General features: G+C 38.4%; 2 protein-coding genes across 6 annotated transcripts in view; both read left to right on the top strand.

Moving 5' to 3' along the window:
* Nucleotides 1-6,584, top strand: part of LOC145651410 (uncharacterized) — a 43,349-nt gene extending 36,765 nt beyond the window's left edge. For 3 of the 4 annotated variants that reach the window (XM_081698345.1, XM_081698346.1, XM_081698347.1), the window contains 4 exons: nucleotides 1,696-1,785; nucleotides 2,760-2,873; nucleotides 3,507-3,601; nucleotides 4,805-6,584. In XM_081698345.1, the coding sequence (XP_081554471.1) occupies nucleotides 1,696-1,785; nucleotides 2,760-2,873; nucleotides 3,507-3,601; nucleotides 4,805-4,828 (323 nt within the window). In that variant the 3' untranslated portion in view covers nucleotides 4,829-6,584. Of the gene's footprint in view, nucleotides 1-1,695; nucleotides 1,786-1,877; nucleotides 1,919-2,759; nucleotides 2,874-3,506; nucleotides 3,602-4,804 lie in introns of all 4 variants that reach the window. The other variant, XR_014117363.1, reaches the window with a different exon arrangement.
* A 1,899-nt stretch (nucleotides 6,585-8,483) lies between these two features.
* The window catches only part of LOC113567751 (uncharacterized), a 29,200-nt gene continuing 21,988 nt past the window's right edge, over nucleotides 8,484-15,695 (top strand). Inside the window, exons 1-5 of one of the 2 annotated variants that reach the window (XM_081698342.1) lie at nucleotides 8,484-8,627; nucleotides 9,212-9,556; nucleotides 9,775-10,125; nucleotides 11,519-11,626; nucleotides 11,725-11,814. In XM_081698342.1, coding sequence (XP_081554468.1) covers nucleotides 8,570-8,627; nucleotides 9,212-9,556; nucleotides 9,775-10,125; nucleotides 11,519-11,626; nucleotides 11,725-11,814 — 952 coding nt within the window. In that variant the 5' untranslated portion in view covers nucleotides 8,484-8,569. The remainder of the gene's footprint in view (nucleotides 8,628-9,211; nucleotides 9,557-9,774; nucleotides 10,126-11,518; nucleotides 11,627-11,724; nucleotides 11,815-15,695) is intronic. The other variant, XM_081698343.1, reaches the window with a different exon arrangement.

Below are 15,695 nucleotides of genomic sequence, written 5' to 3' on the forward strand. Positions count from 1 at the left end.
GATGTGTGTGAGTTATAGGGTAGCACTGCTGTTCTGTCTGATGTTTCTGAGTTATAAGGCAGTACTGTTGTTCTGTTTGATGTGTGTGTGTGTGTGTGTGTGTGTGTGTGTGTGTGTTACACTCATGTTCTGTCTGATGAGTTTGAGTTACATGGCAGCACTGCTGTTCTGTCTGGTGTGTGTGTGTTACACCGCTGTTCTGTCTGAAGTGTGTGTGTGTGTGAGTTACAGGGCAGCACTGCTGTTCTGTATGATGTGTGTGTGTGTGTGTGTGTGTGTGTGTTACACTGCTGTTCTGTCTGATGTGTGTGACTTACAGGGCAGCACTGCTGTTCTGTGTGACGTGTGTGTGTGTGTGTGTCTTACACTGCTGTTCTGTCTTATGTGTGTGAGTTATAAGGTAGTACTGTTGTTCTATTTGATGTGTGTGTGTGTGTGTGTGTGTGTGTGTGTGTTACACTGCTGTTCTGTCTGATGAGTTTGAGTTACATGGCAGCACTGCTGTCCTGTCTGATGTGTGTGTGTGTGTGTGTGTGTGTGTGTGTGTGTGTGTGTGTGTGTGTGTGAGTGAGAGAGAGTTAAAGGGTAGCACTGCTCTTCAGTCTGATATGTGTGAGTTACAGGGCAGCACTGCTGTTCTGTCTGATGTGTGTGTGTGTGTGTGTGTGTGTGTGTGTGTGTGTGTTTGTGTGTGTGTGTGTGTGTGTGTGTGTGTGAGTGAGAGACAGTTAAAGGGTAGCACTGCTCTTCAGTCTGATATGTGTGAGTTACAGGGCAGCACTGCTGTTCTGTATGATGTGTGTGTGTTTGTGTGTCTGTGTCTCAAAACATCACTGTCTGGGCCCACGGTCCATCCTGACCCCTGCTAAGTGTTTCAATATGTATGCTTCCATCCCAAGTATGCCTGCACTATAAAGCTGTGCTTTTTACTGTACTGCACTAATGAAAAGAGGTGTTCTATAAAACAGACTAAAACACCAGACAGTGTGCTGGAAACTTCTGTCTGTGAGCCCTTTTCTCCCTGCTGTTTTAGTGATGCTCTGAGCACTCACAGATCTAGTGCCAGCACTGCCCCATTTAAATAACCAGAATTGTCCTGTTTCACCTGAAGCCATGCATGGGCTGAATTCAGAACACACTGTCCCAAATGTACTTAGTAACATATTCTTTTAAAATGCATAAAAATAATAACCTGTTCAAAATACATTCAGATACATTTTAAAAAAGCATAAGTGAATTGGCTGTGCTGTACTGTCAGTATTAATTGTCACACTTTTGGTCAATGTTAGAAAATGAAAGTTTTCTTACTTAGTGCTTTTTAATGGTGAATTTATTAGCCATTGAATGGTGAATTTATTAAGAAGGCCAGTCACTCAATATGAAAAGATTAGCAGTAGTCAGCTTTGATTTTCCCTCCCAGTTTCTGCTCAGTAAAATGGTTTTTGCCTACATACTTCATTATAAATCTGATTTTTTTGTCAAATATATTATAAATAGCCATGACTGGGCTTATCATATAGGAAATGCATTAGTAGACCATTTGCTGCTATTATTGCTGAGATATTCTCCTAAAAATGCATAAAGTATCTGTATTCTGAATACTGCCTTTTCAAACTGTATTGTGGACAGTTAATTGTTGTATGTTGAATTCTGGATTGTATTTGGGACCTCTCTTTTTTTGGTCTTGTATTACAGCTCTGGTATTTAAATTGTGTATGTGTGCAACAGCAGTTCTCTTTTTGATAAACTCCATAACACTATCAGCAGAGCTGATCCTGTCAGCACGTAAGTAAACATTGCCTTGCCAGAAATGTTTCTACTATCAACAAACTATCATTTATTAACTAAAGTAAATTGTGGATTGTGTGAATTCATAGTACAAGAACTGGATTGCTTAAAAATACTAGGACAACCAAAGGTATTTTTCAGTATTTGATAGGTCCTTTTCTATCCTTGAGCACTTATTGTTAACAGCTTTCATGTTTTACTTTATCTAACTGATCTAAAGAAACTGCATTGTACACAGTCTTTAATACTGTCCACACAATCTCTCTGTGTGTTCACTGCAAAAATCCAGACGAACCAGTCTGTGTGTTCACTGGAAAAATCCAGATCAAATCATTTGTGTGTGTCTGAGCATTGGTTTCCTTCTCATAAACAGATACCTCAGCTTCTCTCAGGTTTCATTTGGTGATAGATATTGAAACCTGGATCTGAGGAGCAGTATTAAACCCATCCAGACTAACATACCCAGTGGAATCTTCCTTTTAATGATCCACTCTCTGTGGGCTTTGTTAAAATCCCACTCACACTGTCCTGGCTGCAGCTCTAGTAACAGTTTCTTGTAATGAATATAACTTCCTTTGCAAACACAATTTTTCTGGTTTATTCTAAATATTGAAGCCATTTTGTCTCTGCTGCCAGTAAAGCAAGAACAGCTTTTTTATACAAGTTCCCAAAGGCAGTTGTCTTATTCTTAAAATTTAAATCCTTTAAGTAAACAGAAGGGACATTTCTTTAAACCCATCAGTACTGGTTACTCAACATCAGTGTGTGACACATGTAACAGGGTTTTTGACTGCCAGTGTACATAACAGTTCCTTTTTACTTCCAACACACACATTGCAATGGTAAAATTTTTAACAATACTCTGCAATATTAACCTTCATCATAGTAGAATAATTAGTTCATTTTTTCATTAGCATTATTGAAAAGTACTGATTAGGGACTCCATTTCCTCTTTTGTTTATAATCATTAGGAAATGGTAAACGAACAATGGAAGATCTCCAAGTGGTTCTCCTTCCATTTGAATGGGTCTTTGCCATTGGCTATATTATTGCAATCTTTGTACTGGAGTTATCAAAACAAAAAGGTAGGTGGAGACAGTCACAGAAACATCAAAACAAATAATCACAGAAGATCTAGTGGGCATAAGATGGTCTGTTCCAGTTTATGAGATTGTTTTGCAGGAGTCATTTCCTAGTGTGTCTAGTGTAACACCTTAGTGTTGCACTAATCAGGCTCAGGTGTTTCACTGATCAGATAAAGAAATATTTAACAATCAGGCCAAGCAATCAGTAATCAGACTAAGACATTCAGTAATCTGACAGTGTAATCAGGTCCAGCTGTTCAGTAATCTGATTCAGCTATTTCACTAATCAGACCCATGTATTCAGTATTGAAGAGGTGTCCAGCATTTGTTGATGTAAAAACATCTTGAACTGGTTAATGAATCTTAATGGACCCCACTGTGGTAGCTCAGACTGGTGTGTATTACCGAGCCCTTTTATCAACAGAGCATCATAACAGCCAGTTGCACATGCCATCTTAAAACAGCCCCATACTACTACATAACACTATGTGTTTCTCATTTAAAATTGCATTTATGTAAAATTGCTAACAACTAGAATGAATTACATTTTTATTTCAAACTACTGTAGGACATCAAAACAACTGGTTTATAGTAGATGTATAATTTCAACTTCAAATTTTGCCTAAAACACAGCCAAAAAAGTTCATAAAGAAGAAAATGAAGAAGAAGAGCTAAATGCAATACAACTGAACCGTGTAGAGGACTCAATATCACAGGATCCTGCAGAGGTAGGATATCCCACACTCACATTCTTCACACACACTACAGTAAACACAGACGTATGTAGTGCATCATGCAAGGCATACTTACATAAACATCTGTAGCGTTTTAATCATGGAAGGCACAGTCACTGTTTCTGATATACGGCTATAGAAGTGTAATTCTGACAAAAACAAACAAACACTAACAAAAAACAAACAAAAAAACAAACAAACACAGTCAGGGGGTAAATAAGAGTTTTAGCAGAGGTAGGGCCTCATTTATCACAATGGTTCCAAATGCGCTGTTAAACACAGCCTAGTTTATTTGCAAGTTTTAAGAGAAGATAAGTGCTAGAATGTGTATGGGCAGGGTGCTGCTCACACAGATGACCCAGTGTCACACCATATGACATTAAGTGTAAAACCAGACTGTTTGCATGAGTTACATGTTTGCATTGTGTAAGGGCAAACTGAAGTGATGTAACCTTTGATCTTTGCTGATATCACATTTATGTCTATGCAACATGGGAGAGTCAAAGGGCCCTGGATTAGGAGCCAGAGAAGTCACATGGTTTACATTAACCACAGATAAAAAACAATTATTGTGTATAAAAATGTATCAGAATCATCTTCAAAGTCATCCTTAGAGTAGGGACATTTGATGGTCTTGCCTCCAGCTGAATGCATGTAGTTCTAATTTTAGTTCAGCATACATTTTGTGATTAATGACATCCATTTAAATTCTAGAAAAACATTTGTGCTTCTATTACTTTATCTCAGTTCTGCCTTTGCCACCATCAAGTAAAGTACTTTTATATAGACTTGTCAATGAGGAACAAACCTCAGGAACAAACCTGAATTACTTTGTTGAAATGGACACATTTTGAGCAGATGTGGGGTCCCCCAGGGTTCTGTTCTGTTAAAATGCTTTTTTCCATTTAGTCCAAGACTCTGGAATATCTTACCAGAGCTTTGCAGATGATAATCAGATTTATTTGCCTCTCTCACCAAGTAACTGTGGTCTCCTTGACTCACTATGTCAATGCATATTACAATGTCAATGCGTAAACATATTACAAATGGGATGTTTCATCACAAGAATTTTACCACTGTAATTTTGGGACCACTGTAGTCAACTGATGAACTGTTAATGTCTAAAGATGAATGTAAAATAAATAAGAAGAATGTATGTTATTAATAAATTAAGCATATTATTCATACTGTCTCTAGGGTGGTCACATGACAGATTCATGACCTGCAGAAAAGCCTTCCCCTGGAATGAATGTCTGCGTTGCCATGGAGAGAGGGGTCAAGTACGTTATGAGAAGCTTGAAGATGAGATGGCCTGCTTCCACCACTGGAGGCATTAGCCCTAGTCCGCATGCACAGGGTATTTTTTAAATGGAGGTTTTCCTCCTTGAAGTGGAGTTTCTCCTCAGTCTCACACTAGAACAGAATAACTGTATATTTATGTGTAAATTTGTAACAAGTCCTGTTACCAATGTTAAAACCAGTGCTATTTTGGCTACATCCACCATTGCAAAAAGGATAACAGCACACACTCTTTATGAAGCCAAAAATTTATTTTCCCTGTCTACATGACAACACTGTAAACTGAGTTTCTGAATATCTTTATCATGGAAGGAGCTATGCAGTCTTTGCAAGTAGAGAAAAGCCAAAACACATAGAAAAAGCTGTTTAAAAAAAAATTAAAATAAAAAAAATTATATATATATATATATATATATATATATATATATATATATATATATATATATATGTGAAGGCCTTAGATAATGGCTGTTTGAGCAGCTGACCAATGGAGTGAAAGTACTAAACATCCAAATCCAATCACCTGTCAGCTTTATTACGTACTAGGAGGACCCAGTGTGTAGTGAGGCTCACAAAATGTGGACAAAACCAATGAGGGTAGCAATGACATCTGAAGTGTCTGTTTGTTTGCTTTGGCATTTATTATTAATTACAGAATTTTTTAACAGTAGAGTAATGCTTACACGGGTCCCCACTGCCCTGCTCAGATTTAAGTTTTCCCTGTTTAATCACTGAGCACCAGTGTTATCTTATGATTCATTCTCCCATATGTTCTTCCAGTACTGTTCTCTTTCAGCTCTGGGTGGATCCACAGTCAGAGTTGTGCTGAATTCTGACTGAGAGTGCACTTTTTAGTTTTTTAGCTGGTGTTTCTTTTGAGTATCTCTGCAGTCTTGGTACCAGTGGTGTTCACCAGTTTAGCAGACTTTAGAGCCTCCGTTATAGGTCACCCATTGTATATCTTCCATAGTCAGACACCATCTTTCATCTTTATGCCCTTCTGGAGCTCTGTCAGATGTTGACTTCCATCCAAGTTGTCTTCCTTGTCATGGTTTGTATTTTATAGTCAAGGTTCTCAACCATGACTACTGCAGCAGCATATACCAGTTTGTTGGTTTCTTATACTGGTTTTAGGTACTTTCATATCTGCTAACATACTGTGTGATGCAGTTTAGCTATGATCATATTCCACATGTCCACAGCTGGACCACACAGCATGTCCATGTTACATTCTGCTACTGGTGGATTCCAGCTGCAGTCTCACTGTTCTTTCTCATGTGCAGGAGGTGTTCTGTCTTGGCAGTGGTATTCCCCCCCCCCCCTTTTAAAATTGTATAATTAATTTGTATCATATGATTGCATTGCGAGATCACAACTGATTTTGATGTCATTTCTTAAACACATTTAAAAAGTTAAAAAAAGGGGGTTTATGTCTTAACCAGTAATCATGCAACAGCAAATTATGAACATCATCATTTCTACTGACTGAACACATCAGTCATTTCTACTGACTGAACACTGAAAGTGAAAAGGATTGCAAGACTTTAAACTTCAGGGATTAGCGTCTTTCACTTCATCTCTGTTGTTTGTGTACACGCATGTATACACAGCTTCTTGGGTGTATGTGTTCTTTTGTATATGTATATATATGTTCATAATTTAGTAAAGCTTTATATTTATAAAATTGCTTATGTGTTGTTTTTTATTTTGTCTATAGTCTGTTTGTGCCCCCTCAAATGAGAGGTGCCTGACACCTCTGGTGATAGGAGACATGGGGGGATCTCTGCTGTAGGTGTGGAGTGTCAGTGAGCCTCTGCAGCAGGTGGGGAGAGTCAGTGAGCCTGTGCTGCAGGTGTGGAGTGTCAGTGAGCCTGTGCTGTAGGTGGGGAGCGCGAGTGATATGTCAGCACCAAACAGCAGTCTTAACAGTCTTAGTCTGTAGTCTTAACAGCAGATTGTTTATAGGTCAGTGCATCAACTCTCTGAACAGGTAAAACATAAGCAAAGTTTTCATTCTCAGTGCAAATGTTCTTAAGTCTTAATAGCTGTGAGTAAGGGGAGTTTTGCAGGCCTTGGAATGTGAAGAGTTATATTGCACATACAACTGAGAGTCTAGGTTTCACTGAAACCTCCAATAAGGTTATCCTCATGCCAGGATGTGCTATATTCCATGCATATTCAAGAGCTGGAACTTTAGAACCCCTCGAATGTTATGATTCAAACATCTACTTTTTAAAATATAAACTGGTTCATCATCCTAGAAATTCAGAAACACTTTGCATGCACAGCTGATGAAGGACCTCTGTTCAAAACATCCTGTTTATCTGGAAACCCACTGGCAATACAAACAGATATGCCATTAATGTAATGTTCATAAACACTTGCCACTGGAAAGACAGTTTATTAATTATGTTGGTCTGAAGGTGTTCAACATACCGATCAGCAAACCTTCACACTGATGCCTTTGTGCCAGATTCAACAGACTTTGATCAATAAGAGACTACAAATAAGCAGGAAATCCAATCAGCTCTTGCTCTCAGTTCTCACACACAGTAGTATTTCTTATCATTTATGTTTCTGTTGGTTTGTTATATTTATTCTCATAATGTTTTGTCCAATTTAATAGAGAATCAGGAAATAAAGGTACACCAACAAGATCCAAATTGCTGTCTGACCCTGTAGTTATGTTTGGGCCCATACTCATGTCACAGTAAAGAAATGCCTGGAGAGACAGGCCTTTTTTGTTCTACCATGTCTGTTCTCTTATAACATTGTCAGATTTAACAGAAAACATTTGTGCAGAGCTTCCATAACATGCTCTCACAGTTGGCCAGTGAGCATAAATGCTCATAATCTATATTCAAAATGTCACAACAAACAATACATATTCTTTTCTTTCAGGATTGTGGTACAGTACTACACTTCTTGCCATGTCTGTGACAGATAACTCTGATTTAAGAGTCACAGTCAGCAGATAAAAGCACATAAAGTATATATAATTGCAATCAGACACTGTACTTGTGTCTTCTCATAAATTAGGAATTGTCAAAATTCGTAAATATATTAACTGACACGGAATTATAAAATTTGACATTTGAATAAGAAAAAGATGAGTAAGAAGCCAGCTACAGCCTCGTATCAGTTTGGTGGTTGTCCATAACTCTTCATATCCACAGCCTGCACAACAGACATTAATGAAGGGTGGAGCGTGGGTCGATTGCTCATGTGACATGACAGGAATGCCTTTATAAGCCTAAACTGTACAGTCACACGGACTTATTCGTTGCATTTCTAAGCCTATCATTATTTCCAATGAGCACCTCACTGTCTTTTATCTTCATATCTTTAATGTCTTTAGTGTCTTCGTACCACTAAAGTACCACTACTTCGTAGTGTCTTCTGAAATAATTTTAACATGCATCCTAACATTTAAAATGTCCAATGCATAAACACCATTTTGGATTGACTATGTGAATAATGTAACGTTAGTAAAGATAAACAAGTAATTTCTGTTAATGATTGGCTCAATAAAGGTTGATTCGCCACGAATTGCTGTTATATGATTGGTTAAAATCGACAACTGTATGGCATCAACTGTTCCGCATACATGTGGAAGTGAAAGTAAAACTGTTCTCATATCTTACGGTAAAACATTTTCCAAACATGAAGATTGGCACAATTCTTTACTTTTTCCTCTCAAACGCCGTTCACGTCTGTAAAGGTAGGCTTTGATTTAAATATTGTTATTTTTAGTTTGTTATAGTTACGTTAGTTTGTTAAAGTTCTGTCGATTTAAATGGCGCCCAATGCGTAATTTAAACGTAGCGAAGTAAACGATACTGATTACTTTCCCGTTTAAACTCTTGATTAGAAATAAAACCACACAAACACCTGGTCGCTGGAAGAAATATATTTTAAAAGCGATACATTTAAAAATGAATAATTTTAATCGCTAAATATGCGTACCAAAAAAGTGTCGATTGCGGCACTTTGATGCTCAAAATTCTTAAGGTCAGTATATTTTCACACAATAACAGATGTACGGTATTATTCAAATTGAGGTTACTATCTTTTATAATTCTAGGAGAACATGGGATTAAACGTGACTTGCTGACCTTGTATAAGAACAACGACTAGGCGTGTCTAGCCAAAAAAAAAAAAAAAATCGTTTCGACTTGTTTTTATGTGCAGTTACAGTGCACACAGCCAGTGGAGCAAGATCGTTTATTTTGAACTCCAAATCTCTTTTTTTGAAATGCAAATCTAAAACTATTACTCCTTTACCAATGTTTCTATTTATTTTAGGGTTCAGTGTATTGGGCCCCTCTGGTCCTGTGGCTGTCCAGCTTGGAGGCTCTGTGATGCTGCCCTGTTATGTTCAAACTCCCATACCACTGGAAGAGCTGGAAGTGGAGTGGAGAAGAACAGACCCTGAAACTTTAGTGCATTTGTTCCAAGATGGAGAGAGTCGATCAGAGTCTCAGGACCAGGCTTACCATGATAGGGCACATTTCTTTACTGAGGACATCGCCCATGGAAACTTCTCACTCTTACTAACAGATGTGACCATTATGGATACAGGAGTTTACAAGTGTGTTGTTTACAGAAACCAGGAATCTAATGAAACTTTGATTGAAGTAAAGATGAGTGGTGGGTGAATTAACACTGTTTTGTCATACAGATTGAGTGTTCTGTGGGAAAATAATTTTGATTTAATTCTGCTCTAGACATTATTTCACTTGTTTATTTATATCACATGATGTTTATTAGACTTTGCTGAATGTATTATAAAATTTTACTATCTGACCTGAGGTTTTAAAATGAAATGCTGAACTGAAATATATCAAATGTTTTATATATTTTTTCAGAGTATTTAACTGTGTCTGGAGGACAGGCTGTGTCTCCATATGTGGGGGGGGACACCACTCTGAACTGCTCTGTACACTCCCACATCCCCCCAGAGGAGCTTGAACAGGTCTCATGGAAAAAAATGGATCAAGATATTGTAGTATTGCTCTTTGTAGAGGGTGAAATTCAACCAGAGTCAACTAATGAGAGATATATAGACAGAGTTGAGCTTTTCAGCTCTGAGGAAATCCACAGAGGAAACTTCTCACTTAGACTGAAGAACATCCAAACTGAAGACAAAGGCCTGTATATATGTGAAGTTCTCCATGAGGCGTTCTCAGCTAACACATCTGTGGAAGTACTGCAGTTGGGTAAGTTAACATCTCCATGGTAGCAGGGATGTACAGGAATGGGGCCTGACATTCCACATTTGTCTAAACAAAGATGAACAGAACTAAATAACTAATGGCAAGAAGTTTCTGAAAATATGATATTAGATTTTTTATAAAGAAACATGTTTCCATTATGTCCTTTCAAATTTGGTAATCTAGTAATATGCAAGGTATACTTGTCAACATTCTAAGTGATGAAAACTCAGGCCATGATGAACTTTGCTGATAGCTTTAGATGTCAAACCCGCGTTTACAGAAAGATACACTGAGAAAAATGAATTAAGCAAACCATAATGGCTTCTTTTAAATACTCTGTTTAAAAACCCCAAAAGGTGTGACCAGGTGTCAAAAGACATAATTATTTAGTCAATTTTCCATTTTTAAAAAGGAACTATAAACAGCGAATGTGCTCAAATACCTAAAGTGCAAAATTAATGGCACCATTAAATTAATATGAGCAAAACAAATAAATATTAATGTAATTGTTTGAGGGAATTATCCATTTAGTTATGACAATCAAAAATGTTCTTTTCCTAACTAACACGTGTGGTTAGACAGTATTGGAAACTGAGGAGAAATCAATAAATAAGAATCTGGCATGTTCACTTTTCCTAAAAAAAACTGCAAGAGACCATGTGTACTTTCAGGATTCTTGGGACTATTGTCAGGCCTTTGTCTGTGTGGAGTTGTTGTGTTCTCGCTGTGTCTGTGTGGAGTTCACGTGTTCTCCCCGTGTCTGTGTTCATTTTATGTGTTCTCCCTGTGTCTGTGTGGAATTTACGTGTTCTCTCTGTGTCTATGTGGAGTTTCCTTCCACATTCCAAAAATGTGCATGTGAGCTTGATTGGTATCTCTAAATTGGCCTTGTGTGAGGAGTGTGTTCATCTGCATGTACCTTGTAATGGACTGTTGCTCTTTGTGTGTGTGTGTGTGTGTGTGTGTGTGTGTGTGTGTGTGTGTGTGTACACTATCAAGAGCGGATTCCTGCCTTGTGCCATGTGCTCCTCATAGATCAAAAGATCAACAGAATTTGATAAGAATATATTTCCTTTTAAGTTGGAATGACATTTAGCTGGATGCAAAAGTGCATCTTTGATCTTTTAATCTATTTATTATTTTATTATGTTTAATGGACAACTCACTGAGACCTACATTGTTGGTTTGTCTTGTTTTATTAATTTTATATACTGTTAAATTATTGCCATTTTATCAAATTCCTTTAAATGTTGTTTTATATTTTTATTTTCTTGTATACTTTATTATATTATTACATGCTCTTTTTACAGGGACCTACAGTGAATTAGACTTTGTACACTGAACAAATACATTTCACATACAGTTAAATACAAGTAATTATGTGTCTTTGCCACAGGTTTCTCTGCCATCCACAAACTGGAGTTGTTTCTCTGTGCTTTTGTTTGTTTATGTGGAATTTCCCTTCTACTTGTCTGCATACCATGGACGTGTCTAAAACTGGATGGTACGTGAGATCTTCATCTAAATACTGTTGATGTTTTTGGTAATGAAGTTTTCTTATACTGCAGGGAACTTAAATACAGTTCTTCTTAATCTCTTCAGATAACCACATGATAAAAATACAGCATGTCCTCGTCTTTTTTCCAAACATTGTTATGTTTCTTGCCTTCATCCTGTGGGGACAACTTGAGGGTAAGTATTTAACTGACTTTTTGCAGTTTCATTGTGTAGTGTTTGGAAACACTGACCAAGTTAATAGCCGCAGTGCTATTGTTAAATTCAAAATGTTCAAAAGGCTTTTATTGTCATTTCATCTATATACAAGTACACAGCAAAAACGAAGCAATGTTCCTCCCGGACCATGGTGCAACATAAAACAAAACAAGTGCAACAGACAACACTCTACAGTGCAATATGTTATACAATAAATAAATACAGGACAGGACCAATAGACAGTGCATTTATTTTTACCAGTACGCAGTACTGGGAATATGTAAAGTGGGTTGTGCATAGGAGTCAGTGACATGCTATACTGAACATAGCAGTCACCAGTAGCAGCCAGAACAGTTCAAAGTACAGTGCTGATTTAGTGGAGTACTCTAGCAGCAAGTAGGAATAATGTGCAAGAGTGCAAAAGGAGTGAATATATGTGTGTGAAGTTTGACTTCAGCAATTAGTCTGATACAAAAACAATGCGTATGTGTGTGTATGGATATGTATGTATGTGTGTGTGCGTGTGTGCACACGTGCATGACTGTATAAGCATGTGTGTATGTGTGTGTGTATAGAAGTGTCCATTTGTTGGAATTAACCAGAGTTCAGGAGTCTGATGGCTTCTGGGAAGAAACTGTTGCACAGTCTAGAGGTGACGGACCGGATGTTGTGGTACCTTCTTCCAGATGGCAAAAGGATGAACAGTTTATGTGAGGGGCGTGTGGGATCTCCCACAATGCTGGTGGCTTTACGGAGGCAATGTGTTGTGTAGATGTCTGTGATGGAGGGAAGAGAGACCCCAATGATCTTCTCAGCTGTTCTCACTATTCTCTGAAGGGTCTTTCGGTCATAGATGGTGCAGTTCCAAAACCATGTAGTGATGCAGCTGCTCAGGATGCTCTCTATAGTACCCCTATAGAAGGTAGTGAGGATGGGTGATGGGCGATGAGCTTTCCTCAGCTTCCGAAGGAAGTAAAGATGTTGCTGGGCTCTCTTGGTAATGGAACTGGTGTTCAGACTGATGTTTTGATAAGTTGGAGATAGACGTGGGGTCTGTCCTGAAGCAGAAGTTATTGCTTCGACAACTTTGATCCAACCCTGAATTTTCTGTCATTTCTGAATTTTCAGCATTCTAAGGAAATGGCCCTCCTTTTTCTTCAGAAGTCAGTGTTGCTTTTTGCCTTTTGTGCCTCCACTTAGTGTTTCACACGATTGGCTGTTCATTACAGATATCATGCTTTTATGTTCATGCACGATTAATCCTAACTTCAGTATCTAAACATACATTAACAAAGAACGTTTTTGCTAATCGAGTGAAAAACGAGTAGACCACAGTTGCGTTTATTGAGTTTTATGAAGCTGAAATTTAGTCACAAACCCTGGATTATCTGGATGTGCTTTGTTAGACTCCTGGATTTCTTTTCTAAATTGAAAATATTGGAGAAAAAATCTGTACGCCCGTTCTGCAATTCAGTTTTTTAAATGTACCTAGTGTAGCAGTATTTGATGGACTTCACACTCATTCTACTGAACTGTAAAAATGCGGTCTAACCTGTCTAACAGACTGCTCTGTTTTTCATGATTTCCATTCTCTGTTAAGTTGAATGCAACAAACAATTTCTAATCTCTTTGCTGGTACCATCTACTCAAGTAGCAGACACAAACTGAATCCTGGTACCATATACCCAGATGTATTCAAATGCTACCATCCCCAGGAATGGTGTAACAGATACATAATGCTATCAAATCATTAGGATAAACTTGGTGCTATGATAGACAGGTTAGCTATGACAGACAACTACAACTGTAAAAAACGCTATCGCTTGGAAATGGGTTCAAGGCATTATCATAACTGAATTCCCCTACATGGTAGCTTACATTTCTACACCCTAGCCTACATCACCTGTGGAGAATGCTTCTCAGCCTCACCACCATAAGCACAAAGTCATCATTTTACTTCCAATATATTTTTTACCTCTCAGGCACCCAGTTTACACAAATGACTACACCCTAGATTTTCCTGAGAACTGCTCATTTTTAAGAGGGCCACTGCAGTTCCGGTCTGTTCCATGGGGTGACAACCTGCCCTGTCGAATATATTTGCCAATGACATGGCGGTGGTGCTCCCACTCACAGTACATTCTGGTGATCTGAGAACAGGAGGAAGAGGGGTTTGTCCTCACCAATGTTTGCCAACATATTCAGCTCAGGTGAATGCATTGCAAGTGGGATTCCATTTGCAGAATCGGGATTCCAGTTCCAATTTAGAAAAAGAACAACACATGGGAAGTCAGATGGCAGCAGCAAAGTCAAAGACTTTTTCTGAACATTTTCATTTATGCCATTTTACCCGTAACAGCTGCTTGAAAGTGACCTTTTCTGTCAAAATAAGTGTTCCAGTGAAACAAATGACCTTTTTAATCAGTCGTACTACAAGAATATTTTACACCATAGTGCTGATACTTCTTGTATTGTTCAATACTGATCCCTTCAGTCCCAGCATTAATTTCCTTGCAGTGAACGTGTGCCTGAGGACTTGATTTCTTAAAGGGGACGTGAATTTGAGGGGCAGCTGAACTGAATGCAACACCTGGTCTGCATCTTTGTCCACAGCGCTTCTCAATGCAAAAACTTATGATACTCATAACTCACTATGTCAGTTACCTCAGGATCTTTACAGTGAACACCAGCAACAAGTAGACTAATGAAGAAAAATTGTTTTGCAGGTTGGCCAATAGAAATAGAGAACAGCAGCAACATCTGAGGACATGCTGTAGTGTTCTCTTATGCTTTCTGTGCACTCTGTATACAGTTCTAATCTGAGGTGTTAAGGATATGTGCAATATTGGGGATGGTCTCGATAGTTGATATCGATTAATCAGAAACACGGTAGCGTCTATTCCTGCTAAACAGTGCAATTAAAATGGAGAAGCCCTACTGCCTGACTGTGAATAGAACAATGATAAACACAGAAACTAACAGTCCCACATTTTGTATTGGTGATCAAACCTTCATTACAAAAATGAATGAGTTCAGTGGTGCAAAAACACACTGCTCTGTGGTCACTGATGCAGAGAAAAGTGATGTCATCTTTCACCATATTCTTGATGATTGGCAAGTGAATGTTTGGCCAAGAGAATGGTACATGCCTGAATCCTTGACCCTACAGTGACATGGTCTGTTACACTGTAGGGGGCATTTTGTTGGCATTGTTTAGGTCAACTTGTCCCCTTAGAGGGGAAAATCACTTTAAATCAATGCAAAGATTTGCTATTTGATCATTTTAAATGTATGATAAACGTTTATATCCTAATACGAGTGGTCACAGGGCCACTAAGCACCTCTGATTACAAATGTCTCCATCTCCGTCCACTCAAGTCCACTGGTTGGTTTGATGTGTATAAAAATGATCAGATGTCAGATACACTGTGCCATTAGATTTTCACACAGGGCCCAGTCCTCTCACTTCACAATAAGCCTGTAAGAAAACACTCTCACAGGCTCCTCACAGGGGCTCCATAACTCTGAATTAAGCCCAGAATGTAACCGCCCGAGTGCTGCAGGGTCCAGAGCAGGATGCACAGACTCCCTCGACTTTGACAGACGTTTATTAACAAACAACGACTACAATGACGGCACTCACACATAACATAAACGGTTAACATGAATACACAGGACTAGCAACACGAACAAACAATGACCAATACTGACATGCACACCAACAGGGATTTAAATACACAGACGCACAACAGTAAACCAGGTGTGTGCCATCATGGGGGTGTTGTTACAAACAATACAACGTGACTTCCACTGCACGCGGCGGGCTGTACCATGTGACCAGTGGCAAGGGGAGCATTCCG

Source organism: Electrophorus electricus, chromosome 15, assembly GCF_041902795.1.
Source record: "Electrophorus electricus isolate QZ-2024a chromosome 15, ASM4190279v1, whole genome shotgun sequence".
Lineage (NCBI taxonomy): Eukaryota > Metazoa > Chordata > Actinopteri > Gymnotiformes > Gymnotidae > Electrophorus > Electrophorus electricus.